Here is a 26,156-nt window from a genome sequence, read left to right as displayed (position 1 = left end):
TTTGACATTCTAAGAAAAATTATTTTTATTAAAGCGCATGCTTGATCATTGCGACATTCAGATGAATTAAACATATTATACCAATTCACATAAGGAATCGTTTAAGTCTACATTTCTATTAATCCCTAGCTTCTGATTCAATATTTTTAACCATAACTGAATTAACACTATTATACATTTTCCTAAAAGACAAAAATTATAATAAAGTTTATTTATAAATAAATATAAGAAAATGATGCACACAAAAATGCAGACATTAATAATAATAATTCAATCGTCTCATGAAGATATTACATAGGAATTTTTATATGTGCTTGCGTCACGTATACGTATAGCGCGTTGTTTTCATATATGATATATATATATACGTTACTAAAATCTAAATTAATACACATATTATTATACAAAACAAATATTAATGAGTGTTACTGTATTGGTAATAGTTCATATGCTAACTTTCAGTTTGTGAATAGTTTGAATTTTCTTCGATACTTATAGCACAAGGAACATATTCTTGTCCCGATTCCTGTAAAACATAAATTTTATATATATGAAGAGTTTTTATGAAATGTTCTTAAAAAATTCGATTTAAACAAAAAGTGAATAAAAAACATACTGAGTTAACAATAATTTGTCGTCCCTCTTCTAAATTAAGTCCATCCATATCTTCTGCCGTTAATATTATCACAGAATCTTCAGGTATACTATTTTCATCTATATAAGTTATAGGAATTTCTGACGAAACCTGTAATTAAAATTTATTAACAATCACAAAATCTGCAACACAAAAATTTTGGCAATAAAAGATATAAGATAGATATTATTAATCCATAATACCTCGCAATATGTAAAATCAGATCCTTCTTGTACCTTTGTTTCTGTATTATGTTTAGAATCCGCTATTCTTTGTTTCCTTGAACTTAACGAGCGCTCTGACTTTTTACCATCTTGTTGAAGACGTCTCCATATCGTTGTTTTTGGAATATGGTAAGTCATTGATGCTGCTGCTTGCGACATTTTCCCTCCTTTACATGCAGCAACAGCTTCTTCCAAACGAGATTTTTTCAATTCTTCATTTTCCGTCTTACGTTTCTTCCAAAATGATAATGGCAATTTTCCTTCATCTACCAATCGCGCCTTATCTCTAAATAACGTAGTTTTCGGAATCTAAAATCATAATTATCGTTATTACTCTTAGAGAGCCTAAATAAAATTGAGCAAGAAACAAAATGTTAAATAATTTACTTTGAATTCAAGTGCTACTTTTGTTAAATTTTCTCCTCTTTCTAAAGCCTTAACTGCAGCTTCCCGTTTATCTGATCCATAAGACCTCTTCATTTCCGAACGTAATATTTGATATCCTTCTTTCTGAATCCTCCTCCATAATACAGTCTTTGGTATACTAAAAAGTTCTGATGCATGTTGTAGGCTTGATCCACCTGTAGTGATGATGACAAGTTGAATAATGCCACAGAATTAATATATTCAGTAAATATGGTATAGATACCAACCAATTACTGCATTTATAGCAGCTTTCATACACTCTGCCGGATATTCGTTTCTTGATGCGTTTAAATGTATACCTAATGCTTTAGCACGCATGTATAAAGTTGAACGTGGTATATTATGTTTAGTAGAAGCTTCTATTAATGTCTGCCCTGCTTTTAAATCATTAATTGCCGCCGCCAACATATCTTCGCTATAATCTCTTTTTGTTGTATCGCGTCTGCGTTTCTTTTTTTTATTCAAAGTGGAATTTTCGACGACCTCATCTTTTTGTTGATCTTCCAAATCTTCATAACTATGTTGCAACGCATTAATAACATTTTCTTCAGTCTCACTAATTACAGTCATTGGCTCTTCATTATTATCATTAAAATTCTTATTGCTTACAACTGAGTCAGTTTCTTCAAGTCCATCAATCTATAAACAGAGAAACAGAATAATGACAAGAAAAGAAAAATATTTCCATTTAACTGTCTTTAAGTAATATAACTAACTTCAATAAGGCCACAAATTTTTAGTGAACGTGCCGCATCTAATAAGGTACTAATATTTTCAACTGGTACTCTCACTTCTCCATGGTAAGTAAATTCTATAATAGATTTTATATCTTGAGCAGATATATCGCTTAATATTATTGTTGGATGATCTTCATTTACTTGACTCAATATTTCCTATAAATAAAAAACATGGATTATTATGCAAATCATGCAGAATACTACATATATAACTAATCTATCCTAAAACAAAAAAATATATATATTTTTTTAACATGAAAAGATATGTCATTATAGTGTGTAATGAACACTACATTTTGATATATATATCACAGAAAAGATTATTAAAACCTATATAAAAACGAATTTGAAGTACAAACTTTAATCACTGAAAACTATTTGAAAGTAATCATAAAACGATGTTCAAATTCAAAGCTACGAATTCTTAAGAGTACAAAAGATTGTTTACTCGAAATAAAGTGCTACAAGCGCAGAGAACTATGCGATGAGCATGAATACGTTCCCCGCCCGCAGCCAGGGTAACGTCTACCATACAGTCCTCCTCTAAAAGTTGTCTAACTACATCGGAGAGATGGTTTTGATAATCATTCCATTTAAACCAATAACTCTGATTGATCTCATGTTGGTTAGTAATTTCGGACATGCCGTTTCAGTTTCGTTTCCTTTTTCAGTTTCAATAATTCGTATCATATACAACCGGAATTTGGAACAGGACTGAACTCTTCAGAGTGCTTCACAACCAAGATACGGACCTCAGTGATTATTCACGGCACTTTATAAAAATTCTAATAAATTTTACACCACCTTTATACGATCATTTATCCTGATTACTTATGTGTCGTTAAACTATTTTGTGTACGTGTTATATTTATATCCAAACACTTATTTAAAAATCAAATATAATAATAAAAAATTGTATTAGAAACATACTAATTGCCAGTTAAACGTATATTATGATTGGTTCATACACATGTTATCTATACCGAATTTAACGATATAACATTTCAGTTTAAAACTTTAAAAAATATGTAAAAAATTTATAAAATACAAAATATAGAAAGATTTTTATTTAAACAAAAATTAAGTTTATTTAATTTGCTTAGATTCTAGTAACTAGAATATTTCCGTTTGATTCTAGTTGCCAACTTTCATAAGATTTGAGATGTTAGTATAGATATATGTATGTATACAAAATAATTGGATCCTTATATGTATTAGTAAACTCACGTCCTTTTATATTGGGAGAGTTGTATGATTGGTTTAGAGTAACGGAGTGTTTGTGTTTGCTAACTTTTTGACCAATTTATTTAATCGCCTATTTAAAAACATAATGGTTAATGATTTTATACGTATCAATTATTTTACATATTGTTTTTCATTGTGATTCGATGTACATTTTCCTTGATGTATTTAAACATGTGACAGCATAACCTCAATATTATTGCTACGTTAAAAATGTTACACATTATTAAGTATAAATGCATTTTTGAAAATTTGGATATTCTTTCTTTTAAATTGTATTCGCGATTTTAAAACTTGAAAGATTCTTTTTATAATACTTACTGCAATAATTTAAACTGATATCACATATTGCTTCGTGATATTTTGTGGTTATGTTATACCATATATTGTAAAATTTAGTAATGATAAATATTTAATAATCTTTGTTAAAAAAGAAACGTATTTAATATAAAACGTATTAAAAAATGATAAATTCATTATTTTTTGTAGAAACCTCTAATGTTACACGGGCACGAACGTGCCATAACGCAAATTAAATACAATAGAGAAGGAGACTTATTATTCTCCTCTAGTAAGGATAAAAAGCCAAATGTTTGGTATTCTTTGAATGGAGAACGTCTTGGATCTTTCAACGGACACAATGGCTCTGTATGGTGTATTGACATTAATTGGGATACAACAAGATTTTTATCTGGAAGTGGTGACAATTCACTGAGGGTTTGGGATTGTCAAACTGGTTTGTATTGCACATACATATAATATTTTTTCACTTATTTGCTTTATTTATTAAAATATGACTATGTTACATTATAGGAAAAGAAATAGGTTTGCTTCATACAAACAGTTCAGTGAGAACATGTAGCTTTAGTTATTCAGCAAATCTTGCTGTTTACTCTACAGATAAAGCTTTAGGGCACCAATGTGAAATGTTTATTATTGATATCAAAAATGTTGATGCAGTATTATCGCAAGCAGATGCAATTTCTAGAATTGCTGTGAATGGTCCCAAAATCACTGCTATCTTGTGGGGTGCATTAGATGAAACAATTATTACTGGCCATGAAGATGGTGAAATCACTCTTTGGGATGTTAGAGTATGTAATATGTTTGTATTCTCATGAATTAAATGTTTAAAACTTTTCTATAATTTTATCTATTTTTTTATAGACAAGAAAAAAGATGACAAGTGTCAGAAGTCACAAATCACAAATAAATGACATGCAATTCAACAAAGATGGCACTATGTTCGTGACTGCATCAAAAGATAATACTGCTAAATTATTTGACAGTGAATCGTTAATGTTATTAAAAACATACAAAACAGAAAGACCTGTTAATTCTGCTACGATTTCTCCAATTTTTGATCATGTATGTGTCATATAGTGATTAAGACATTTGAGAAATAATATTTATCAAAATTTATAAATACTGTCTTTTCATAGGTGGTTCTTGGAGGAGGTCAAGATGCAATGGATGTCACAACAACGTCCACTCGTCAAGGAAAATTCGATTCTCGATTTTTTCATTTAGTATTTGAAGAAGAATTTGCACGTTTAAAAGGACACTTTGGTCCAATTAATTCTCTAGCATTTCATCCTAATGGGCGTAGTTTTTCAACAGGTGGAGAAGATGGTTATGTTCGTATTAATACATTTGATCAATCTTATTTTGACTTTCATTTTGAATATTAATTTTATGAAATAAAAATAAATATGTATCAATTAAATGAACGTAGTAAATTATTTTTTCTATTCTCTTTCTTGAGATGTATGGATATTAGGATAGAGGCGGCCTAATACAGTATGTTAAAAATAAAGATTTACTATTTTGAAATTTATTGTTCATATAAAATGAAAATTGATACATCACTTTCTGTGGCAAAAACATGGAAGATAGTATTATTAATGGAATAGTTCCAAATATTTAACATACATAGCTGAATTATATTGAATATAAACTTACTTTTATATTTATTTTGCTTAAATATTTAAAAAAATATTACTCTTTGTATTTGAAATTCATTTTTAGTAAGTATTGCGCTTTTACCTGAGCAACATCATATACAATGTATTCATTGTATAATAAATCAGATTTTTTTGGTAATTTAACAGATACAGGCACACCATATGGAACTTCAACACCGTCTTTCATTTTGTAAACAGTTTCTGGGTCGGGTTGTGTCCGACCACGACCCCATGTTGAATGCTTACCGCTCGGTAACTTTTCAATATAATCTGCACGATATCGTTCATGCATATTACCTAATGCCACTTCACAAAGCAATAACAAACCCGTAGGGTTTCCACTGTGTGTACAACAATAATTTGCAGATTTGGAAACCATGTCCGCGAAATATATACCTTTACCAAACATATAACCAGTAACGGGAGCTTCTGGTGGCGCTATTCTTAAACCTTGAGAAAGTATACCAGCAAAGTTAGTCGTTCTAGAACCATGCCACAGTAACTTCCTGTTGTGTAATTTCTTGAATGGTTTATATCTATTGTCTTCCCCTTGTCTCTTAATAACAAATACATCTTGAATTTCAAGTTCGTACAGTGTATGAGTTGCTGCATGAGTATTTTGCACATATTTTTTAATGACATTATATTCCTCACTTTCCTTATCCAATATTTTAATTTCAGTATTGAGTTGCTTGTAATAGGTATCGAGTGGATTCTTTGTTGCATCCGCCTTAACATGCAAAAGCGAATACGCAATTTCCATTTCAAGTAATGCGTCTAACATTTCACACTTGGCATGGATTTCTTCCATCGTATTCAAGACTTTAAGCTCGGATACTCCGAAATTATGAGGTATTAGGTTATAAAATCTGTTGGATGCATCAACCAACTGAACCGAATCGACATCTTTCTTCTTTAATACTTCTTGTAAATCAGTTAATACTGAATATGCCTTTTGGATTTGTGTTTTGGACAATTTTCCAAGCGGCATTTTTTCTACATCAATTTCAAATTCAATCATCACCTTTTTCATATTCGCTTCATCGAAAATCAATTTCATTAAATCTTGAATTGGCAGTTCTAACTCACTTTTAATATGAGAGTCTAATTTTGTCGATACATCGTCCCCATAATCAATATCCACTGGATACATTTTGCCAGGTACTTTAACAAAATTATCTCTCTGATTCCAACAGTTTCCACTTTTCTCCTCGTATAATCCCTCAAACTGAGCTATACATTCCTCTAGAGATAATTTCTGTACTTTTGAACCACCAATAGAAGTTCCTATTCTGCCCCAGCTTCTAAACAACCAGTATTCACCTTTCTTATCGTGCTTTAAAATCTGCAACTTATAATAGCTATTTTTTTTAGTTTGTATGTCTGAAAGTATCAATGTAACATTATACTTATTTTTACCCTCTTGATATACATGTGCACAATCTTGTAAACCACTATCTGGGTCAACAGTTTCACCTTTTTTCAATTGCAATTTCATTTTACCAGATCCTGATTTTTCAAATGTACTTTTCCCTTTACTTTTTGAGACATTCGATTTTTCTATGAGAACGTTAATTTTATTAGGCAAGTCACCTCCCCAACTAGAAATAGTTTTCTTTTCAATGAGCGATATAGCAGGTTTCGTATATTTTTTAGCTTCCTCAATGAAGTCTGCAGTAATAACTTGAATATTAAAACTTTTGGCTTCTTCCATCTTTTTACTCATTTTATCTACTTCATGTTGTGTTGATATAATAGCAGCTACATTTTCATGAAGTTTTGAAGTTATCTCTCCTCCCAAATGTAAAATTTCTTTTTTTAAGATATTTCTATCTTTTCCTATGTTCCCTATAATAAAGAATTGCATATGCTTTAATGGCTTGGGTTTTGCTTCAACTTTGGGTCCAGAATCAACTTCATCCTCCTTTTTTACTGCACTAGATGTTGATGGTACAGCTATTTTTATAAGTCGTTTTCTAACTTTGTATTTCAAAGATTTGCTATTAAACATTAAAACAGTGATTAATTTTTTCACATATTTTTCGCAAATATGCTAATTTATGAAAATAGCTTTTAATTTTAATTTATTAAGGTACTTACAGATCTGGATATGCCTCTTTTATATCAGATGGTATTACGAATTTCTTTCTTTTAGGATCTTGCATGACATTTTCACATTTAGTCCATTCTGTCAAATCTCCAGTACATTTGTATCCAATACCTGAATTATACACAAGCTGTCCATTACATTTTGGACATGGCTTCAAAGCCCCAAAACAAATTGCATCCGATAAACGATCTATTATCTACACAACAAATATTTTAATCATTTAAATCTTTTATTTACTTTGAATCAAAAATAAACTTAATTAAAATAAGATACATACAGCTGAAACACCTTCTGGTATTTGTTGTTCATTTTCTTCTAACATAGTAATGAGGTCAGGTTTCTTTATAGAGGATAATTTATCTTTAATTGCAAATAATTCATCATTTTGTTTTTTCATTTCTTTCTCTTCTTCTGCATCTTCTGGTTCATCTTTGATTTTCTTAGCAGGTGGGACATCATCTACCTTAATTTTTGGCAAAATACTTTTGAGTTTCTTCTGATCATCTTTGGAAAGTTCATCTTTGCCAGGAAGTGCATCTCCACTCTCATAAAATTGTAAACTTTCCCTTATTTTGGCAAAGCATTCAAGATGATGCCATCTATCTATGCCACCGTATCTTCTGCCATGCTCACTTTCAAAATCTTTTTTTGATACTCTGATCTCACCCTGTACTATTTTTTCTTCACAAGCTTTGCAAGTTGATTTGTTAGATTTTGCATATTGGACTAAAAAATCATTTAATGGACCTGCAGCAGCAGTACCACCACCATTACGCTTTCTTCCTTTTTTAGATGCAGGCAATGGAAGGGTGCTTGCTTCCTCTATAAAAATGTCCAATTCAAACTATTACATTATATTATTGTATTATAATATCAAATATGATTTACGATATAATAAACAAACCAATTCTCCTTTGAAGTTCCTTTTGATCTTCCCAGCGAATATTATCAAAATTAGCAATATCTGCAGTAGTCTTTGGCCTCTGTTTCATAAAAAAACAAGGCGGATGATACCACTTTGGTACCTTTCCATCATGAACGGGACTCTAAAATTTAAAAGCTAAAATTTAACAAACATATTTTAAAACATTATAATCGTTTTAAAGGAATATAAAACATATGGATAAACTCAATGACTTTATTAGAAAATAATTCTAAATAAATTTCTCCAATTTTATTAAAATTAAATGTAGATAAAATAATAATTTATTAATAGAAATACATTAATCTTTATAAATATATTGCATTTTATATTGTATTATCGAAAACATCATCTATTGCCATTATATTATGTAACCTTGATGAAGTTGAACAATAATTGAATTTAAAACTTATGCTGATTACAGCATAATAACATAAATTCATGCAAAATTAATAATGTTGACATGGTATACCTGAACAATAACGGCGAGTCTCAACGAATCTTTTTCGATATTTTTCTTACAATTTTGGCACGAAGCCCTCGAACTTTTTGCATATTCGACAGAATATGGTAAATCAGGATTCATTGTTTCACTAAAATCTGTTCAATAATTTTAGTCTTGAAGTCAAGCGCCAAAGAGCAGTATTCAATGAGCGAAGACAAAATGCGCGTTGCGCGCCAAACACCAGTATATTCGGAAGTTTATCTTATTTTCTATTACAATTACGATCTATTTAAAATAAGTGACCAATCATAGAACAAGAAAAATCCTACAATGATTATATGTAATTTCAATTTTATCTATTTCAATTAATTCAATTTAAATTCGAGAAGTATGTGTTAAATATTTCGATAATAAATTGATGACCAATCATGTGATATATACGTATGATATATAAACCGGAAGTGATATCCTATTTTCTACGAATTTTAGAACTTACCTTAATTATCACTTTGCTCTTCATACATTTATACGTTAGTTTTCTCTAAATGGGTATTCTGGCTTGGAAATTGTTTTTTTCTCTAATATAAAATCTTTAATTTAATTTGGGAAATTACTCAATTTTTTAATCTTTTAAATTTATTTTCAAACTAATAAATAAAATATGAAACATTTATTTTACCTATAATACAATTATACTTTTATATTTTATATATATATATAATAACATTATCTTTCCATACCTAATAATTATTTATTAATTTATATAATGCTTTATGTATAATCAATTTATATGATTTGATTTACATTATATTATTACAGGCATGTACTTATTATCAATTATACATGATGCATTAAAATGCATAAAACATTTAAAATAAATGCATACCCGTAAACATAGATCTACATTATTGTATGTAATCTAAAGGATATTATAAATAAGCTATAAGTTGTAATACAATGTTGGTACACTTTATTTTTATAATCGTATAATATTGTACAAATTATTACAGTAAACTATATATTTCTGTAATTATGTCTATGAATGTTTCTTTGTTTTACCAACATAGTTTGCCATAAAAGTGGCTGTCAAGTGGTAGTTCAATTAAATAATACAACCATACAGTGTAAAAATGCACTATGTTATGTCCTTTATCGAATGCAATCTTTTTTTTCTAAAATTATTTCCTACAATAACGTACAAAACTTATTAAGAAAAGATCAAAATTATTAAATTAATTCTGTTGCTTCTTTCGACTATCTACATATTCATATAAGCCTATATATAAATCCATAGTGCTTACAAGAAGATAATTAATTGTCCCTTCTTATACCATGCTATCACTATGCTAGAATATGTATATATATATATATGATTTTACATATTTATATATATAATACTTTTCTTGATATTATATATATACATATATAAATATATATGAAATCACGTTGTTCGTACTAACAAATTCGGTGTTTTATAATAAATTTATCGTTCCAACAGAAAAAATGTATACACATATGTGTGCCATCCTATTTTATTGATATAGTTGTTTATATTATATTCTATGTTAATGTACATTTTTGTTTATATAAGAGCGCAAAAATAAAACTTAATATTTTATTATAATGTTTGCCACGAAAAATTTAAACTTATAGCAATAGATACAATTTACAACTTCAAAAAATGTTTTGATTTTATAACTTACTTCATACACACAACTATATGAGACGTTACAAATTAAACAGAGAATTACGTATCCCACATTCGTCGCTTAAAATTATGATTCCAAATTTGAAAAGAAGACAAAATATATATGTGATGGAAAAAATGGAGAAAATTTATTCCCATTTATTTACCCATTTTTTTGGTAAATAATACTTATCATTTACCAAAAGACATCGCGAAAGTTTTAGGTCACTCCCGTTAATTAGTACAATTTTTTATTTGGTATATCGTTCAGAAATTTCTTCACAACATGACGCGTAGACACATCGAATATATGGAGTAAGGACAATTTATCGTTCATTGCCTTACGTAATCGTATTAGGATTAATAACAAAATAGAATTAATTCAAATATATTTGTCCTTAGAAAAAGAATTTATATTATTAGTGAATTTACTATCCAAGAGTGATTCGCAATATGACATGTGAGTGTCGCATAAAATGTAAATATACTTCGTATTTATAGGTTCTTGTAGGCGTGTAGGTCAGGAATATGCAGCTCTAGGATTAACCAAGGAATTAGACTGAAGGCCACCCTTTAATATTTTTACAGTCTATTTTATCTATGTCTGATAACAACAATAAAAATTCTTAAATAAATATATCGGTATAATCATTGATGGAATATTATTACGCAATCAACTAGTTTTTTTGCTGAAAGTTGTAGGTTTATGTGTTGTAATTGCGTCTTAAGCATAATATGCATACACATGTACACGGTACGTCAATCATTGTATACTACAATGACCGGTATTGGAGTACCACAAAATTAGATGAAATTCATTAAGACAAGACACATGTATCACTCTGCTGATCATTGCTATTTTCCTCTGCCTTGAGATGTACCCGACCTGGTTGTAGGTTTTGCTGGTTGTGGAATAATCGTAATTTCATCATTAATCTTCAGTGGTTTCAGAAGGGAGTCATTGGATCTGGACGATGGAGATGAAGGTGTATTCTTCTTATCCATTACTCTTTTAGCTACGCCACTATGTGCCGAATATACGTGATTTTCAAACTGCTTATACATTCCAAATGTGGAAGTGCAAACTGTACATTTATAAGATAGATGCGCTGGTTTTAATGTCATTCCATGATCTCGCGCAACATGATTTAGTAATTTCCATTGATATACCTAAAAATTAAGATCCACAACCCTCAAGTAATATACTGCTTACATTTATATCTCCCAATCTCACATGTACATAATTTCGAATGTTGAGCAACATAAAATGTATAACTCACCCTGCCGCAAGCGGGGCAGCGACCTGCATCTTTTCCTCTATTTGCAGCTTCTTGCATACTAGATGTAACCAAACCATGAGACCCAAGTAAATGTCTTTCCAGACCCTGTAATAATATTTACACAATATTATTATAATTTTATTTTTACATATAAAAGATTGAATAACGCACAGTCAATAATTGAATAAAAAAAATAAAAAAATTGGAAAAATATTAATTTTTAATTCATAAAATGTGCCCTATATACATCACATGTTGTTTGTTGTATTATTTTATATTTAAATACAGTAATGAAATTTATAAAAGAGGAAAAGTATGTATTTATTTACCTGATCTGTGAAAAACCGAAATTGACATTTTTGGCAATTCAATGGAGGTCTACTATAAATCATCTTTGGATGTATTTTTACTTTGTGAATCCATTGCATATGGTTACGTAGTTGTTCTAAATCCTGAAGGATAGAAACAATTTTATATAAGAGACAAGGTACATGTACAAAGTATAATACTTATAATATATAATGTATAATACTTATAGTATTATTTAATTTTACAACATTTTATATCATTAAAACCATTTGAATATAAGATATTAAGTTGAGCGGGAAGTAATGTCGAATTTTCTGATAAGGCACTTCCACGATTTCCTATGACTATCTTCCATCTTTTTTTACACCTCTTCAAAAAAATTATTGAATTTTCAAAGAAAAATATTCCACTTGATTCTCCCTCAAAGTTGAAATCATCAGTTTGAAGCTTCTTATATCATCTTTATCCTATATGTTCCTCATATTTGAAAGCTTTGCACAAATTTTCAATCACAACAGTCGCATTGTTAACTTTTTAAAACCCATGAAAGATACAATGAGATGATAAGTGCACTTTGTCTCAATCTTTGCTTGTGAATTTCTTTGTTGCAACTGATGGTAAAGACAGAAGTGCATCTTTATTTGCAAATAGGTAATTAAAAATTAATGAAATATTTTATAATAGAAAATCCGACAGTATTTTTCCCATCATCTTAATACATAACTCACCTTAATATAACCATCGCAAATTTCACATATGACAAATGTAGTTTTTTCTCCAGATTTTGATGAAGTCCCAGAACCAGGAATGGAGGTTTGCGATGTTGTACGTGGCAATGGTGTTATAGATATACTTGGTTGACTTAACAATTTTGCAGTAGGATTTTTGGGACTTGCTGTTGTATTCTGAAAAATATAAAATACACTAATTATTTTAAACATTAAAAATGTGTACTTTCAGAATCGGTAAATTTTTAATCCAATTATGTTACAGTACCAAATTGTATCTTATTTAAAAAAATCTTTATATCTTAAATATAACTTAAATATATACTAATTATTATCGACTGATTTTTACAAAGGTAATAGTAAAGGTAATAGAAATTGTCAATGAATTCCTTCGAAATTTATAAACAATGTAAGATTATATCAATACAAAATTAAACATTTTCATAATGCAAAATATTACAAGGGTAAAAATACATTGATGAAATCAATAATTACGAAACTAGTTGCACTGCACACTAATGATATGTTTAGCCATAACTTTACACATATTGTTAACTCTTATAAGCAATTGTGTACAGCTTCGATTAAGTAAATCTCAAGAAATCGGTTATAAAAGCCGTTTTGCACCTGCAGAACACATTATCCATGCGACCACAAATTTTACAAAATCAATATAACCTTCCTGATAGGTTCCAACAATTATTTACCTGTGATGAGGACAATCTAGAGAGAGAGTCGATTACGTTGGGTACAAGTGCAATGGGTGTGGGTTGACCGGAACTGCCGCCGCTACTGCTACTCACTCCCGAGACAGCCGACATGACAGTCCCAGAGCCACCCACCACCTGTGTCACCACCCATATATTTTTTTACTAATTCTTAAACTCTTATATACTTGAATTTGTGAACCTGTAGTTTTTTTTATAGATATTAGTAAAACAGAATTAGCTGAGAAAAATTCACAGAAGGAAATCAACATACTCCACTACCAATAGATAAATAGATAGAAAATACAATACTTAAATGTAAATAAATAAAACAAATAAAATTCTTTCTTTTCTTGCTATTATGATAATTTACCATAAAGATAGTAAGACAGCTTTTGCAAATTTTATTAGATATTGCGTGTATTAATAGTGGTGATAATTATTACAAAAAGATTCAAAGAAATATAAAGGCATAAATATACTGTGCATATCATACGTGTGCTTATACATTGTAACTGAAATACATTACTTCAGGGACGTTGTCTTCAGGGACATGACTTTAAATGATTATCATTCCCCTTATTACTATTAAATCTTATAAAAGTTATGACATTAGAATACGTCTAATATGCAACATAATCCTTCAATATTTACAAAATAGTGTGCGCCCTTTTTCTAACAAAAAAAATACTGGAATATGTTCTATTATTAATAAAAAAGAATTAGAAAAAGTGAAAACATTTTTACCTGAAATATTTGATTACTACCAAATCTGTATGAAGTAGGGACCAATAAGCCAGACGATGTTGGACGATACATCATTCCTGCAACATTATCTAAAACATCAGCAATATATTACACATAATCGAATTTGCACAGGAGTATAATTCAATGTAATATGTTAACATTACTGTAAAATGATAAAAAGTTACCCTGACGCATTGTCGTACCACCCGGTCGTAACGTTTTCAAATCTGAATATCTTGGTTGCATAGGCGGCCGTCCTCTTCCACGACCAGTGATTGGAGCAGGAAGTAATTTTGGTAAAAGTGGTTGAGGTCCTTTACCGCTCATTGCCATCGCAAGTGCACTGGGGTTAGTCGGCCCAACAGGCCTTGTTCGATTGAATCGTGGAATTTTTGCTGGAGGTTCCCAATCAGCACCTGGTTCTAAATTCTTTTCTGATCTGAATTTCTTAGTACAAGCAAGTATATGTCGATTTAGTTTGCCTTTCTGGTTGTCTTCAAACGGACAATTAGGACATTGATGAAAAGCTGGACCCCGCTCCAACCTCCCGCGAGTATTATGTTCTGCTTCCATATGGTATAATATGTCGTGGGGACTACGCATTTCAGTTGGACAAAAATTACACTTGTAGACATAATTGCGCATATGTGGAGTTTCTAAATGATGTTGCATGACTAAAGTTGATTCTGTTTTAAAATTACAGAATTCACATTTTTTCTGTTCTAAATGGAATGGTTCATTATTTTCTTTACTAAATTCTAGATTTTTAATGAGTGAATTTATAGCTAGTTGAGTTTCAGCCGATGTGCTACTTTTTCCCTGTTTACGTTTTTGAGTCCGTAAAAGATCAGTTTGCACATATTCCTGAACAAGATTCACTCCAATTTGCATGAAAAATTTCCCCAGTGGTAAATCAAAATATGTCAGTACTTTATTCCTATCGTCTTGTCGTATATCCTGTTTATCACTTATATTACTAAATCCAGATTCGGTTATATCTACTGAATTATCACCTCTGTCTTCATCCTTTTTACTCTTACTATAAGTTCCTTCATTTTCACTTTCATCACTTTTATCTTTATTTTTTTGAATTATATCCAATGAATCCTCATCACATTCCTCTCCCTTATTTTCTTCTATGCTTCTTTTGCTTCTCTCTTCTTTTTCTTGATTTTCTAAGCATTTTTCCAATTTTGTGACGAACTCCTTTAAGGGTTTCAGAGGTGGTTTTTCATATACATATGGTACTATAAAAGATGGTGCTTCTACGACAAACATGTCATCGCTTAAAGTAGGTAATATTGGAGGTGTAACCGTAGGTGTTACTGTTGTCATACTAGTGGTTTTAGGACTTAACTGTGCAGTTTTTGACGTCATGGGCACTGGTGTAATAGTCGTCCTCATATTAGGATACATAGTTTGTGTAGTCATTCCCACTGGAACTACTGAAAATGAGCTAGTACTAGAAACAGTGTGATGAGGTTTACTGCTACTCACAGGAACACCACCACGTCCAGAAAGTATAGAATTTGTGTCTATAATAACTAAGGTAGGTTCTTTCTTTCCTCCTTTTACAGATTTACTACCAGCAGCTATTTCTACTAACCGTTTAGTATCATTGACTACAATAGTAGTCTTACTATTTTTTACTGGTGACTTTAGTTTAGAATTCTCTTTGTCTTTACTATCAACACCAGCCAGAGGATCTTCTGGCTTAATTTCCTCAATATCTGAGCCATCATCATCTACTTCCTCTTCTTCTATTTCTTTTTCTATGTAACTTGTCCTCTTTATATTTCGAGAACTTCTTCTTGGTGTAATACTACTAAGATCTACTTGCTTTCTTTGTTTTCTTTGTTTTGGGTCTTTATTAATACGTTCTGGTGAAGTATTATGACCATTCTTTGCACTATCAGTTATTTCTTCAATATCAGGACTATCGCAACTACCGTTTTCTTCACAAATTTTCACATCAGATGTATCCATACTACTATCAGCAATTTCGCTACTATCGTTAAGTTGGATATCACTACTGCCTGATAAATTATTATCTTTAAGGGCAGAAGCTTTTGTAGTGAACACATCATCGTTATCAGAGTGTATTTCTGTTATGTTTTCGTCAAGACATTCAACATCCGAGTTATTACTCTGTTCATCAACTTCCATAGCCTCACAAGATGTGTTTCTACACTTATCTTCAGTCTTGGACACTTCACTAAAATTGTTTATGTCACTGACACCCTCTGGAGATTTAGACATCTTAGAGTCATTTTCTGACTCTGACATTCCACTCCCTTTACTTCTGTTTTGCGCTATCCCATTCTGTTCACTATTTTCAGGTTCTAGACCCCTTTCTTCCATTTCAACATCCATTCTGTGTTTTTCTTCATCATCTTCTTTTCCATTTGCCTCTCTCTCCTCTCTTACTACACTAATTTCTTTTGACACAAGTTTGGATATATTAGTGTCAGCATCAATGAATTCTTCCTTGTCATTATAATTTCCATTAACCCCATTTGGAATCACATCTGCAAAATATAACAGATTATTTTTATACAAGTATTAATTCTTTTTTAATATTAAATATACATTATATTAAGTATAACATGATAGATGAAGCAGGCTATTAGTACTTCACTAATAATTACAATTATATTACAATGATCAGAGAACATAACAGAGGTATTAGAAAATGTGAATCATTTCTACATAATTTGAGCAAACTAAACCTTCTTAACAACATCCAAATCCAATAAAATGTTATAAAATACAATAAAATAATATCCATCCATATAGCAGAGAAACGAAAAACTCAATACTGGCGTCACTTTTCAACGATAACGCAAGAAAATAGCAAAGCAAAACAGAAAAATGAATATATCGGTCGTACAAAAAAGGGTTGCTCTAACAGTTTGAAAGAGGAATAGAGCATACCTTTGAGAACCTTATCAGGACTGGTCTGAGATGAGTCCTTAATAGGGGGTTCTTCCAGCGTGCCTTCCATGGGGCCACCACTGTACGGTTGATCTAAACAATTAATAAGAGCAGAGGGATAAGCGGCTCGTAGCGACGACGACGCGTTTCATTACATCGACGATATGAGAACGCGAGGGCGGGGAGAGAGAGAGAGAAAGAGAGAGAGAGAGAGAGAGAGAGAGAGAGAGAGAGAGAGGGAATTTTTAGCGGGGCCGAATTTTTCAAAATGGCGCTGCGAATTCCGTACTCCTATTTCCTTGTTCCCATAACCAACAAAGTTTGTTGGATATATATCCCCACGCTCCAGACCCGACGAAGTTCCCAAAATGAGTCTCTGGTTGGTCGGTGAGAAACTCTTGGCACGCGCGCACACTTGGAGAAAGAGGAACCAGGGAGTGGACCCGTGGATAAAAATGATCGGAGACGAAGCGAAGTCCTGCGAAGTAGCTTGAATGGTTAGCGTCTCTCAGTCAGTCACCTGCACTCGCCAGCCACCGCGTCCGAGCGCCAGCCAGCCAGCCAGTCAGCCCTCCACCGTACCTCTCCTCACTCAACCTTCACAAACCTACCAAACCTACATCTATACCTACAACTTATACATCGAACTTTCGCCTTTCGTACACACTGACAAACATGTAGTCATAGGTATATAATCATACACGCAGTGATACGCACACACGAAACATCCGACTCGCCATCCATAGGTGAGCGCGCGAGCGCACAACCTTCCGACTCTCTACAGTACTCTATACTATACATGCCGGACAACATGCCAACCACCTACAGAACAACCCTATGACCTACCGAATCCAATCATGACAAATTCATCTCACATGATGATACTAAACGCAAACGAATTTGAAATTGCAAATATCGGATGGTTTCATATTTATCCATGTAATTTAAACACGTCAAGTAACATTCTAATATAGATTAATGATACGTGACGAAGAAGAAACTAGATAAACGCGGATCATTTTGTCAGATTATCTGTATACATAAATCTGAACCACCGGATCGGTAGCATTTTTATTCAAAGTTCTTATTAAAATTTTTGAAATAACCATTTGTCCTTATGACAAACGAAATTTTGTAGGAAATAAACGGTTTGATATATGAAGTAGAAAGAGACGATGATAAAGTCTCTTGTGCATCCTATTGAAAGAGCATTACAGTGTTCTTCTAAAAGATGCTGAGCATACTTTAACCTACACTAATGCTCTTTGATGCAGCATTCGCATCGTTCGTTGGAAGTAGTAACGATAAGATTATTTGGAAATTGGAGAACGTGAATAAGAATTGGGTATGCAAGTGATCGAAAATACCGAGGAATTCCATTCAGTATGCTCATTTCGGGACGTGTCTCGTGCTACTTAATTCGCTTATCCACAAATCCCCCGGCAGATCTATGAGGTAATGGAACGCGTACAAACTCCATTCGTCTCCTGTCACTAGGCACAAATATACGCACCTGACCGCTTGCTTGTCCTAAACGATTTTCTGATACCGCGACATTCTCACAACGTGTGATCTTCAGTGGCGGTGGCGGAGCTATGATTTGTCCTTTATACACACTTCTACACGATTTATTCACAAAACCTGTAAATAGTGAACATTCATCGCTGAAAATTAGGCACCAGAGGGCAGCCGCGACGTTGGAAACGTTAAAAAGTTATGCCCAGGGCCGTCGCAAGAATCGTGGGCTCTTTTCCACAAGGGTTAAGCAGAAATCAAGCTAGAAAGAAAGGACGGCAGAACGGAACAGAATATTTCGTGATGTATATTTTCCCTGGATGCTATTTATCATTTTTTATAGCTCTCTATATGAATGTCATTAGTCATGAAAGAAACTTTGTACAAAAAAATATTAAAAAGATATGTTTTTAATATTGAATGATATTATTTTTTAATAAAAATAAAAGATCAAAATTGATTAGATGTTTTTGTTTACTTTGTAAAAAAATGTATGTTGTGTACGAGATGCAAATCTTAAAATCTATTAAATATAAAATGAGAGCATTGATTGAATTATCTTCTATTCCAATGTACTGTAAAATTGAAACAAAGAAATACAATTAAATAATTGAAATTATAGAAACATTAATATGCAATGTTTTATTTAGTCGATTGAAAGGATCAAAATCATGATTCTCTATCGTAATTTCAATAATTCACATACAGCATTTTTCTACTCCACATCTTGCTGATCATGCACTCAAGTAAGCAAAATAATGGTGCAAGATCGCATTATTTAAAGGATAAATACGCTCTACGTCGATATAATTGAAATAAATAATTAACTATCAATTTCGAATCGATTGATTCAACGTGAAAACGATAGTAGCAAAGTACATAATAAATTCCACTAAACAATTCTTAGCGTGTAAGTATCACTAATATCACTATATGTAATGTAAGTAATTTAGTTAAGTTACGCGAACGTCGGTAGTTAATGGCAATCGATATATCGTAAATGAATTCTAATATCATCAATAGTGTAGTAATGTATTTACACTAGAAGTCAAGAAACGTAAACATTAGTGTATACATTTGAAAGAAAATTCTTGTTAAAAATCTTTCGAGACAATCTGTTTAATAAAGAGAGATAAGAGGAGTTAAAATTATGGGGAATACGCAAGGGAATTGAGAGGATTGTCACGGCCCTGGTTATATTGTGTTATTCGGTACCACAACTGTACAAATCATAAAATCCAACAAATCAATCGCAAGTCCCTTGGCGTTTCCTTTTTTTTTTTTTTTTTTTACAAATAATAATTCTTTGTTTCCATCTACGATCTCGAAAATTGTGGAAACACTCGTGTTTACTAATTCATTGAAATTTTTTAGGTAGGTGCCGCCATTTCTTCATAAGGGCTGGCTTAACTGTCGAACAGCTGCCGTGGTGGTCGCTAGCCGATCGCGATTATCCCCCCAAAGAGGACCAATAATCGAAACACACACACATCGCAAATGCCGTGCTATTTAAATTCACTGACCGTTCGCAAGCACTGATAAATATTCGGCTACACACGCGACTCCTTCGACACTTGATACACACCGTTTTTATATCAAAATTATTCACATATACTTTGTGTTTATTTGGGTTCGACGTCACGGATCCTTCTTACCTTCGTCGTCGAAAACTGCCAAGATGGCGACGATAATCACGTGACCGTAAATTTTATGACGTACGCGTAATGTTAAAGGGACGAAACGACCAGTAGCGTTTGTTATATATAGTCACGTGACCGGGTACACGTGCACATCCAATGAGAGCCTCTCCCAAGAATAAGGACAATCTGCAATTGCAACAATGTGTATAGTAATATTAGTAATAGGGTTGACTAACAAGCCGCCGCCCTTTTCTATAGGTTCCTTTGGGACGACACACCTATAATTCACGTAAGGGTATTAAAAAAATGTTATTTTATCATTTTTATATACATTATACTTATAAATACAAAATTTATTATTTAATTTATATATATATATATATATATGTATTCTAAATAAAATAACATGATTTTTTTATTTAATAAATTTTTATTGTCATTCTTTTTTACACTATTAAAAGAATTATTTTCAAAAAGATACTATCTTTTTATTAAGAATTTATATTTATACAGCTGATTACATCCACTTTTTCTTAACATTGTTATTGGAAAAAAATGTAAGAGTTTTATATACAATATTTACATTTTAAATATCAATATTTTCAATACATTAAATATACAAAGTGCCTCCAATAACATATTTATATGTTATTACATCAACCACTATATGCTGTAGATCCTACTGTATATATTTAGAAAATATGTTAAATATCTTTGAGATCTTGTACAGTCATTTTTATTTTATATATTTTAATTATAAATGCATTTGACATACATAAGCAATGTTACGAATATTCTTCATCATTATCACTAAACGATAATACAACTTTCTCTTGTTTTGATTTTTTAATCTTCTTTTTCAATGGTTTATCTGCTTTATCTGATTCTGCCTCTGTTATTTTGTTTTTCTTGAATATAATTCTTTTAGATAAATCTGCTGGAGTATTAGCTTCCTCTACAACATAAAAATTCATGTATAGTTATCATTAGATGGAAGTTATGCACTTTATACCTTCTCCTTTCTTTTTCTTATATGTCTCTGCTTGTTCTGCACTCAAGTGTTCAGAATTTAATACAACTACAACAGGCTTGTCTTCTTCATGTTCTTCTTCATTGTCTGAATCTTGTGGTAATACTTCTCTCTGTTTAAGAGAATGTTTTAAATTATTTAAATGATTGTTTATACTAGTTATAAATAAGTATATATTGTAGTGTATTTAATGATTTAATTGCAAATATGCTTAATTGCAATGAATAATTATTAATATATAGTTACGTTCTAATTAGTAACCTAGAAGTTGAGCAATTATTTGTATATAATGAAAAATACGATTTACCTTTGTGTCGATTGTAGGTCCTTCCTTGTATCCGATTTGTTCCTTTAATTCACGTAAAAATTTTGGCTCATTCGGCTTAATATACGATACATTATGTTTCTTCCTTGACATTTTACTATCTTCCTTACGTCAATATTTTAAAATTCCAAACATCAAAACATAACCTAATTTTAGTATGCTACAAAATAATACTGCGTAATACATTACGTATGAATTCTACATAGATTAGAAAATAAAATCAAGTTGGATACATCTAGTAAAATTCACTAGTGTCTTAATTCTGATTGGTTGGTGCTGTTGTGTAGCCGTTCAGGAACTTGGGGAATTCCAAGCTAAATTGTTAGTTATTATCCCTGGAGTCTAAAAACCACAATACGATCATATAAGCAAGTCTTGACATTTGCTAGGGAAAACCGTCTATAAATTGAGTCGTGTCTAATCATTAAAAATTAAGGTGAAAGATTAACAAAGTCCACGTTCTTGCAAGACAGATAGAGATGGATAGTGTTTCTGTTGAACATTCATAGTATGTATATACATATGTATATATATATGTGTGTACCTATAAGGAGGCAATATAGGAGAGAATAGGAGAGAAACGCCACCATTGGGGGAAGTGTGCAATATATTATGAAAACTGAAACACCCGGGAAAACGAATAAATTATCAAAGTATACATGTTACCAGCGTTGTGCATACGCAGAACGAGACCTTTCCTTGGTCCTCATCTCAGTCTTTTTCGATTCAATTCAAAAGACAGAAAGTTTCATTAATGTTTTCAGTAAGGAGTGCTCAGATCTATTTATATGACCGTGAGTCCAGCAAATCACCCAATTTCTGTAGAATGTCATCATTTTATGTATATTAGTTCACTTATTGACCACTACGCTGCTCCACGATGAGTGATAAAAGTTGTCACTAGGCCGCCATACATTCCAATAGAAACGAAAGATGAGTAGAAAGAAAACAAAAGTGTGTACACGATCATGACCGTTTGTTATTTATCTAAAATCGTATGAACTATGAAGTCATTAGCGATTACTTTAGGTTATACGTTACACATGTATCATTGTGGTATTTGCTTACATGGGCTCTAGTGCTCCAAGGCATTTGTTTTTCGGCATCAAGCACTAGTATTTTAATTGGCTTAGGTACGACTCGGAGAGTAAGCAAGAATGATTTTTGGTACCGTTGAAGGGCATGTAGGACCTATAGTTTAAGGTGGACTTCGAACTATCAGTTACCGTGCTACGCGAACCTCAAGGCTGCGTTAATACATAAAAGTTCGTAAATGTATGGCTCCCTGTACGTTATGGGAAACCGCAAGGCTATGACGTTACACACACACACACACACACACACACATTTACTTATATATATTTCAATGCAAATTATTGACATCATTGACATATATATAAGTAAATTAGTATTTTTTGATATAATTTATTTAACTACTAAATATAAATTTTTTATATCTAAAATTGTACAAATTTTTTAATATCTTATATACAACAGCATTATGTTACAAAAATTAATTAACATATATAATTGCATGATTAACATATGTACATATAGGTACATATAATAAAGTTTCTTTAGAAATTATTTAACTAACTCTCATTTAGGTAGTCAGTATGTATTTTATAAAGAATAAATGAAGAATTCTTATGAGAATGTCATGAACTTTGAAGTGAAAGGCTTAATATTGTTCATACCTGTTTGTACTGTATCATACTACATATATATTTATTGCATTGAATTAAAAAAGTACATCTATGCATATATATGTAGATTTATAATATATAAAATTTATATTTCACATAATTTTGCTGTATTCAATTATACTATGTTACTTATATTTGTATTGAATAAAAATAGGCATGAAAGGAAAACAAATAAAATGCATCACTAAATTAGTTATATTTATTTATTTGAAAAAATGTGATTATAAGTATATAAAATTTATTGCGCATTTTAGCATATGTATGTATATAGTTTTATAAAAATTGGAATAAGATACTGGATTACAAGATGGTTTCATACGATTTTGTGGTTTTTCAACTCTATTTGTTTAAGAAATTTCTACTTATAAATATGCATTTCACTTTGAGTGTTCCATAATTGAAATTGTTAAGAACAAATTCTTATTTTACGTATCTTTTTAATGATTGTTCATAATTGTTAAAATGTATTTTATATAAGTATATTAAATAAGGTTTGTGAATAATTTTTTGAGCAATTATGTAAACAATATCTAAATGATTTTTATACAAAATTAGTAAATATTAAATTTTATGAATTTTTAGTGTATATGAAATTATGAACATATTAAACTAAATAAGCTTGTTCTTTTAATACATAAGAGCCATAAATGGTTAGTTTCCATCATCATAAAAATAAAAATATGTTTAATCAGTAGCACTTTCCTTTGATACACTGAAAGGTTCTGCTACTATTTCTGCATCACAATCAGCAATTACAACATCTTTTGTTGGTCTATCTCGAGTATCAGTGTTTACATTTTCAATTTTTCTTACTACATCCTGTAAAATTATTTTCATAATAGATAGTTATTAAGTTATTTATCCAACAGATTATGTAAAGAAAATGACATACCATTCCCTTAATTATTTTGCCAAATACAACATGTCTACCATCAAGCCAAGGAGTTTGTTTCACAGTAATAAAGAATTGTGATCCATTGGTATCTTTTCCAGCATTTGCCATAGACAACCACCCAGCACCATAATGTTTCAATTTGAAGTTTTCATCTTCAAAACGAGCTCCATAAATACTGCGACCTAATAAAAGAAATTTATTAAAATTAAATGTAATCATTAATAATTGTCTAATATTTCAAATACTATAAAAACATTGAGCTATGTGTCATTTTATTTAATAAAATTTAAAGGATTTATTGAATCTTAATTTTATACTAAATAAAATGTAATACATCAATTTTCAAACTAGAAATAAATAATATGATGATATCAAACCTCCAGTTCCATCTCCTTTTGTAAAATCTCCTCCTTGGATCATAAATTCACGAATGACTCTATGAAATTTACTACCCTTATATCCTTCTCCTTGAGGTTTTTTTGCTAATTCAATGAAGTTCTGGACAGTCTTTGGAACTGTTTTTCCAAACAGCCCAATTTCAATTCTTCCTTCATATTTTCCATCAATATTAATATCAAACCATACCTATGTATAAATATGTACGTATAGTTATAGATTTAATTATTTTCTTAAAATTTCATAGACTTGTAAAAACCATTGTTTATATATGTATATAGCACATATAGAAACACTTCATAAACAAAAACAAATAAAGAATTTAAAATCGTGTATCCCAATTACGAAATAAATTAAAAAAATTTTCTAACATACGAATGTAAAAAATAAATCAAGATATATATAAATCGAAGATATACTTTTTAATTCAAAAATAAGAAAAGCGATTTTTCAACAATGAGTCATATTTAGTTTATTTAATTTTATTTTTATCTACTTTGTTCGACAACAAATTCTTTGTTAACAAGTCTGATGTTTTATATTAGTACATTTCATTTATTTACCTTAGCTGTAACTTTTGGGCCTTTTTTATCGTCAGCGTTACTACTTGAACAAAAGGTAGCTAACACAACTCCCACTAATAAAAGCGATTTCATTATTAATAAAAAGAATTTTAAAATTGTATGGGAATTAACAGGATAAAGACTTCTTAGCAACTATACACTTTGTCAGAGTGGTACATATACAATATACAGTCGAACGTGGATCCCATGCGCATGCGCATATGTTAGAAATGTGGGATCATTCGATTGGTTCCATTCACCTTGCATGAAACATAAACTACAATTGAGAATTGGGAAATATGTTATTAGTTGATAAAAAGATTGAAAAAGATTGATATGATATGATATAATATGATTTTAGTATTTATTTTAGCAACTGTTATCAATATTTGAGCAATAATTATAGAATATCTTATATAAAAGTACATGTTCGTTTCAATGTAGTTGAAAATAAAAATTATTTACCACAATAATAAGATTTTAAAACTTACAATCTACAATCTATAGATATCTCAATCTAAAGATATATAGGAGATTGAAAGTTTTATGCATTGATATGATACAAAATGATCTTAGATATTACAAACATATTTTATGCCACACTTCGCTATTTCATTATGTTGCTTATATATGTACATATAGTATATACATATGCATGTATAGTATCTAAACACAAAAGTGAGAGAGAGAGAGAGAGAGAGAGAGAGAGAAGACTGATTTTATGATTTAGCAGTTATATAAATTTATTTCTGTTTGATAAAATTGCAGGGAATTTTAGATTGTTAAACACAGGGTAATAGCATTATATGATTTTGATAATCAGTTTTACTACCAATCAAAATTAGGGATTAATTTCATTTACGGTTATTACATATGTATCAGAATTAATTATAAAGCGAAAACATTTACTTGATAAATTTATTCTAGTTGAATTAAGCAATTAAATCACGTTTGTTTCTTCTAATAAGCACAAAAATACATACACATACA

At 30.7% G+C, this 26,156-nt stretch overlaps 6 protein-coding genes and 1 long non-coding RNA gene across 18 annotated transcripts in view; 2 read left to right on the top strand and 5 right to left on the bottom strand.

The window, feature by feature from the left end:
• Positions 1 to 7: 7 nt before the first annotated feature.
• On the bottom strand, positions 8 to 2,882 carry LOC132916290 (protein abrupt-like). Its single transcript, XM_060976168.1, has 7 exons — positions 2,470 to 2,882; positions 2,001 to 2,177; positions 1,512 to 1,923; positions 1,246 to 1,439; positions 838 to 1,167; positions 617 to 745; positions 8 to 526 (listed from the first exon to the last, which is right to left on the bottom strand). Exons 1-7 carry the CDS (start codon positions 2,662 to 2,664, stop codon positions 452 to 454), a joined length of 1,512 nt encoding a protein of 503 aa, XP_060832151.1. The 5' UTR covers positions 2,665 to 2,882; the 3' UTR covers positions 8 to 451.
• Positions 2,883 to 3,207: 325 nt separating this feature from the next.
• On the top strand, positions 3,208 to 4,989 carry LOC132916292 (eukaryotic translation initiation factor 3 subunit I). Its single transcript, XM_060976171.1, has 5 exons — positions 3,208 to 3,354; positions 3,753 to 3,999; positions 4,077 to 4,357; positions 4,431 to 4,631; positions 4,706 to 4,989. The coding sequence occupies exons 1-5, from the start codon at positions 3,352 to 3,354 to the stop codon at positions 4,952 to 4,954; spliced, it is 981 nt and encodes a 326-aa protein (XP_060832154.1). The 5' UTR covers positions 3,208 to 3,351; the 3' UTR covers positions 4,955 to 4,989.
• A 92-nt stretch (positions 4,990 to 5,081) lies between these two features.
• Positions 5,082 to 8,969, bottom strand: LOC132916277 (poly [ADP-ribose] polymerase). 3 transcript variants are annotated; one of them, XM_060976146.1, is made up of 5 exons: positions 8,732 to 8,969; positions 8,242 to 8,383; positions 7,615 to 8,159; positions 7,328 to 7,533; positions 5,082 to 7,227 (listed from the first exon to the last, which is right to left on the bottom strand). In XM_060976146.1, the coding sequence occupies exons 1-5, from the start codon at positions 8,843 to 8,845 to the stop codon at positions 5,262 to 5,264; spliced, it is 2,973 nt and encodes a 990-aa protein (XP_060832129.1). In that variant the 5' UTR covers positions 8,846 to 8,969; the 3' UTR covers positions 5,082 to 5,261. The 3 variants fall into 3 exon arrangements, with proteins under 3 accessions (XP_060832129.1, XP_060832131.1, XP_060832130.1); XM_060976148.1 differs by having other exon boundaries at positions 8,242 to 8,397; positions 8,732 to 8,853; XM_060976147.1 differs by lacking the exon at positions 8,732 to 8,969 and adding an exon at positions 8,635 to 8,659.
• Positions 8,970 to 9,000: 31 nt separating this feature from the next.
• On the top strand, positions 9,001 to 9,831 carry LOC132916302 (uncharacterized). The gene is made up of 2 exons (XR_009660069.1): positions 9,001 to 9,253; positions 9,524 to 9,831. It is a non-coding gene; the product is annotated as an uncharacterized LOC132916302 (long non-coding RNA).
• A 1,132-nt stretch (positions 9,832 to 10,963) lies between these two features.
• Positions 10,964 to 20,331, bottom strand: LOC132916276 (uncharacterized). Of its 9 annotated transcripts, none has more exons than XM_060976139.1 (10): positions 20,267 to 20,331; positions 18,610 to 18,737; positions 17,097 to 17,189; positions 14,348 to 16,690; positions 14,163 to 14,251; positions 13,416 to 13,553; positions 12,709 to 12,885; positions 12,001 to 12,123; positions 11,672 to 11,776; positions 10,964 to 11,561 (listed from the first exon to the last, which is right to left on the bottom strand). In XM_060976139.1, the coding sequence occupies exons 3-10, from the start codon at positions 17,164 to 17,166 to the stop codon at positions 11,247 to 11,249; spliced, it is 3,360 nt and encodes a 1,119-aa protein (XP_060832122.1). In that variant the 5' UTR covers positions 17,167 to 17,189; positions 18,610 to 18,737; positions 20,267 to 20,331; the 3' UTR covers positions 10,964 to 11,246. The 9 variants fall into 9 exon arrangements, with proteins under 9 accessions (XP_060832122.1, XP_060832119.1, XP_060832121.1 ...); XM_060976136.1 differs by having other exon boundaries at positions 20,135 to 20,274; XM_060976138.1 differs by having other exon boundaries at positions 20,197 to 20,270.
• Positions 20,332 to 20,964: 633 nt separating this feature from the next.
• Positions 20,965 to 26,156, bottom strand: part of LOC132916298 (uncharacterized protein KIAA1143 homolog) — a 42,051-nt gene continuing 36,859 nt past the window's right edge. Inside the window, exons 1-4 of one of the 2 annotated variants that reach the window (XM_060976178.1) lie at positions 21,796 to 22,947; positions 21,589 to 21,711; positions 21,264 to 21,393; positions 20,965 to 21,206 (exon numbers count right to left, since the gene is read on the bottom strand). In XM_060976178.1, the coding sequence (XP_060832161.1) occupies positions 21,037 to 21,206; positions 21,264 to 21,393; positions 21,589 to 21,699 (411 nt within the window). In that variant the 5' untranslated portion in view covers positions 21,700 to 21,711; positions 21,796 to 22,947 and the 3' untranslated portion in view covers positions 20,965 to 21,036. Of the gene's footprint in view, positions 21,207 to 21,263; positions 21,394 to 21,588; positions 21,712 to 21,795; positions 22,948 to 26,156 lie in introns of those variants that run through there. The other variant, XM_060976179.1, reaches the window with a different exon arrangement.
• LOC132916295 (peptidyl-prolyl cis-trans isomerase 5) lies at positions 23,498 to 25,438 on the bottom strand. The gene is made up of 4 exons (XM_060976175.1): positions 25,167 to 25,438; positions 24,585 to 24,792; positions 24,205 to 24,389; positions 23,498 to 24,131 (listed from the first exon to the last, which is right to left on the bottom strand). The coding sequence occupies exons 1-4, from the start codon at positions 25,257 to 25,259 to the stop codon at positions 23,997 to 23,999; spliced, it is 621 nt and encodes a 206-aa protein (XP_060832158.1). The 5' UTR covers positions 25,260 to 25,438; the 3' UTR covers positions 23,498 to 23,996.

Source organism: Bombus pascuorum, chromosome 2 (genome assembly GCF_905332965.1).
Source record: "Bombus pascuorum chromosome 2, iyBomPasc1.1, whole genome shotgun sequence".
Taxonomy (NCBI): Eukaryota; Metazoa; Arthropoda; class Insecta; order Hymenoptera; family Apidae; genus Bombus; species Bombus pascuorum.
The sequence above is the reverse complement of the archived record's forward strand: the minus strand, read 5'-3'. Positions and strand labels throughout refer to the sequence as shown.